We start from the raw sequence: 4,145 nt of genomic DNA, 5'->3' as shown, positions 1-4,145 counted from the left end.
AGGTCAGGGAGTCCAGTGGTTCCACACCAGACCTGCTGGAACAAAAACCGAGACACACCATCCCCCGGTGGTCTAGGGTGGCCGGAGGGCAACAGGAAGGCGATGACGACGACCGCCACCGCACCATTGGAGCACCCCCTCCCAACCACCAAACCCCACCAATCTCCTTTCGAAGAACCACATTTGGTGGAATGGGTGTATTCCGCGTATGAGGAGAATATTCCCTTTCGAAGAACCACTCGATTCCATTCCATTCCACAACCGAATATAAAAATTAGCTCTAGGTGCGGAATAGTTCCGTTCCATTCCACTTGGTTCTGGAACCGAACACATTACGAGTCCCTTTCAAAAAATCAGTGTGTTTTCATCTTATGCAGGATGAAGGTTAGTCATATACACCGGCTAGTTTAAAACCTTAAAAATCAACTAACTTTAGAGACAGTTATTGGCATTTAGATTTGTAGTCCTCCTTGCCCTCCCAGTTAGCAGGTATGCGCTCCTCGTGGTTTTCTGACTTGGTCCATCCCTTGCGTACTAGTATTCTGGATGATGGAGTACGGCATTCGTGCTCACAGTCACTGCATAATTTGTTTCTTTCTTTTGCTCCTCCAACGGAGCAGGGAAAAGAATGCGCTCGCTGCCTGTATTTAGAGTGAACAATCAACGGCCGATCAGACATCTAAATTGAAAGAAATGACGGACCGTAGCAAGAGGCCCATTACTGGAACCTTCAAGGGAAGTCAAACCAGGGCCTCAGATCCTACTGCCAGAAACGAAGAATTTTCTTTTCCAGCTACGAACACTGAAGGAAACTGTCCCTGACGCCGCTGATCAGTTGACGCGAACAGCGAATAACCTTTAGTCAGACAAACCTAAATCTATATATATGCACATACATAATTTACAGTAGTTTCAGACGTACACACATCACAAACCTACATCAGCTTCACTGTTAACTGGAAATTAGAACTAAACAACACAAACCAATCAACCTTAATTTACAGGCTTGACACTGACTACACCATCCATCCATCCATCATGTTGGTACGACATCACCAAAGCGGGCCGAGTCCTGCGCAAAGAACATCTTCAAGGAGACGCACAACATTATCAGCTGAAGGAGGCCGAAGAGGCCGATTTTGAAGGTCTTGCTCTGCACCCTCAGGACCTCCGTCGTCATAGAGAGCTCCTTCTCGTGGGCCTCTAGTCTGTCCACCTGCTCCTTAAGCATCAGGATCTTCTTCTCGGTGTCTTGTAGCTTGAGCAGCATTTTTGTGTCTTCCGCGGCGGAGAGCTTGTGCTCACACAAGGTGACCTGGTCCTCCGCCCTGACTTGCCAGCTTTGCCTCGCTTTCATCATGACCAGACACTGGATCTCGGCTTCTATTTTCCCCTGTAGGTGGCCCTCAAGCTCTGTTTCCAACTGATCGATGTTGATGAGCGCCGTTTGCGGCGTTCGTGCAAGTGCGTCATCGATAAGTAATTGAAGCTCGGACAGTCTTGAATCCTTCTCTGTGATAGTATCTGACGCTTCTTTCAGTTTCTGCTCGAGATGTTTCATCTTTCGATCCATTCCTAATACATCGACAACATCTACATCTCTCTTGTCATCAGCCACAAAGTCCAAGCCAAGTTCTGACAATCTCTGCGTCTCTGAACAAACAGGCAGAAAAAAAAACCACTTGTTACAGCCAGTTGAACGCAAGCATACACAATAAATAGAAGAATGAAACACTAGAGATATCAGAACATTGTAGCAATCATGAAATCGCATGGACAGGCAGAACAATTGGAGGTAAGTGATTCATCAGAACATGAACTAGAAAACTTTAGGAAGTGCATGCATTACCATTTGTGTAACTCATAAACTTAACTATGATATGGAAAGCTCTTAGAAAAAAAATTGTTATATAGAAAACCCTCTGACTGATATGCAAGGATTCATAATACGGACAGGAACCTTCATCGTCGCTTATTGAAAATAAAAGTACCAGGAGTGAAGTTAAGTGATTCATCAGAACATAAGTATCTTCTTCTATGGTTAAATTAGCAGTAGTCAGCTGCCCACTAAATATCAGCAGATATGATATGGAATCTGAAATTTTGTTAAGTCATGTTTTCAGGGCCAGCTGGTGCTGCTAGGCAAAGCTCAAGTTCAAGCAGATAGTGAAGGTTTTAAGCATTCACCAATGCACTAGACACTTCAAGCTATCATAGATTGTCTATTGTGGTTCAGGAGCACAAGGGGGTAAAGGTAACTACTAGTATCGATTACTACCAATAGCCCAAATTAAAACTAAAAAGAGTGCGCATAATATTGTTGCAGAAGAAAATAACTTACCCATTTCAAAAGCTTCATTTTTCTTGAAGAATCTTTCAAGAACTTCTTGTGTTTTGTCAAGTGAAGAGATTGATTCAGCAAGAGAATCGTTCTCTTGGGGTACCCAACTCCACTCATTTTCTTCACTTTGCTCTTCAGCTTCATCCAAATTGAAAAAGCCTCTTATTTCCCCATCACCGCCACCGACCTTTTTGTACACTGATTGAACCTCCTCACTTTGCCGATCGTCACTTTGATACCCATCGTAAACCATCGACATTATCTTAAGCCTGCTGTTGCTAAAAGCTTCACCTGCATTAAATGTTACTGGGTAAGATTCACAAAAGAAAGCCTCTCCCTTGTTGCAGTGTTTCCTGCGCCCTACGCCGCCCGAAGCAAAATCCTTCACCCTAAACCTTTTCCTGTTCCATTGTCCAGATACCTCGGACCCCATTCGACATATTCTTGCAATAAAGCTGGGCCTTAATGGCCTTTGGTGTATAGTATTGGGCACTAATCCTAATGAGTAGCCAGTTGCTAGCACCAAAAAATCGACATCCAGATCTAATGGGTTGTCTCGTAATCCCCTTCCTACTCTTCTCCATCTCTTGAATGGGTATGCTTTCCTCTGAACAAGATACTTTTCTTGGGTTGCTAAGCTTGGTAAAGATAGCTTGCGGGCAGCAGCCTCTCCATCGAAAGGCAACTTGGGGAGAAATCCAATCAGATTCTCCTTCCCAGCAGCACGATCCAAGCAAGCAATTTGAGTTTCCCTCAGCTGCAATTGGGATAAATTCTCCCCACTAATCCCAATGAGAGAATAATCAAGAAACCACCTTGCAGGTCGTTGGACTAAATCCCTGCCCCGGGTTGTAAAATCCAATTGAGACATCCTAATTTCAGAAATCAGAACCAAGAGAGAGAGGGAGGAAAAAAGAAACAGAATTCGGCCGCAGGTGATAAGATTTCTAGGGTTTGGTGGTAATGATTCTGCTAACACAAACACGTCCCAAATTTATACGCCTGGTGGTGGCAGTCGCGACCATTTCAGCCCCGGGGAACATTTCCAATCGGGCCGCCCAAATCCCAGAAACTACCCTACAGGCTGCCATGACCGCCAAGAATGCGCAAACTATGCGGATTTTCCATGGAATTTTCAGGGAATTGGAGGAAGCGGGAGGGGAATTGCGTACCTGGCGCGACGAAGCTTCGCGGGGCGCTGGGAGGCGGAGGAATGGGAATTGCTAGGAAGATTGCACCGGAGGGCGAGCGCCGCGCCGTGTAGGTATAGAAGTCGTGGGGAATTTCCGTGAAGTAGTGGACAAAGTGCTTGCGCGCGCCGGAGGGAAGAGAGGAAAGCACGAAACGGGGGTAAAGCAAAGGGATGTTCGGGAAGTTACCTCAACTCATCAGCAATGGAGAATTCATCAACGCTGCTTTGCTTCTTCCTTTTTTATTCGCACGTTGGACCAGCTCAATTACAATATTTCGTTGTCCTTCAGCCCATTCTGCTGCCCGCTGAAAGAAGCCCAAGAAGCCCATGCTTTCGGCCCACGGATAAAAATAGCTAATTTGACAGCTCCGTTCCAAATAACTAGTAGTAGTAGAAAATCAACATCTTGGAAATTTGATTAAGCTAATGGATAAAAATATAAATATTTACAGTAGTGAACTTAGACTATGAAAATGTTCTATGGTGGAGATTATTCTATGGTTGATCTACTGATATTGACTTGGTATTGTAAATCTTTATATTTATATCCATAAGATTGGTCAAACTTACAAGGTGTTGACTCTTGACTAAAAACATATGCATTGTTTTATG

At 44.5% G+C, this 4,145-nt stretch overlaps 1 protein-coding gene across 1 annotated transcript; it reads right to left on the bottom strand.

Annotated features, from left to right (window-relative positions):
• Positions 1-852: 852 nt before the first annotated feature.
• On the bottom strand, positions 853-3,743 carry LOC124674984. Its single transcript, XM_047211040.1, has 3 exons — positions 3,514-3,743; positions 2,342-2,632; positions 853-1,653 (listed from the first exon to the last, which is right to left on the bottom strand). The coding sequence occupies exons 2-3, from the start codon at positions 2,598-2,600 to the stop codon at positions 1,037-1,039; spliced, it is 876 nt and encodes a 291-aa protein (XP_047066996.1). The 5' UTR covers positions 2,601-2,632; positions 3,514-3,743; the 3' UTR covers positions 853-1,036.
• Between the last annotated feature and the right edge of the window lie 402 nt (positions 3,744-4,145).

The sequence above is a fragment of the Lolium rigidum genome, chromosome 7, assembly GCF_022539505.1.
Source record: "Lolium rigidum isolate FL_2022 chromosome 7, APGP_CSIRO_Lrig_0.1, whole genome shotgun sequence".
Lineage (NCBI taxonomy): Eukaryota > Viridiplantae > Streptophyta > Magnoliopsida > Poales > Poaceae > Lolium > Lolium rigidum.
This window is presented reverse-complemented; position numbering and strand designations above follow the sequence as displayed.

Excerpts from the sequence above, each read along its gene's own strand:
- LOC124674984 (XM_047211040.1), bottom strand. The coding sequence starts at position 2,600 with ATGTCGATGGTTTACGATGGGTATCAAAGTGACGATCGGCAAAGTGAG. Across the intron at positions 1,654-2,341 it reads AAATGAAGCTTTTGAAATGG|AGACGCAGAGATTGTCAGAA; the intron begins GTAAGTTATTTT and ends CTGTTTGTTCAG.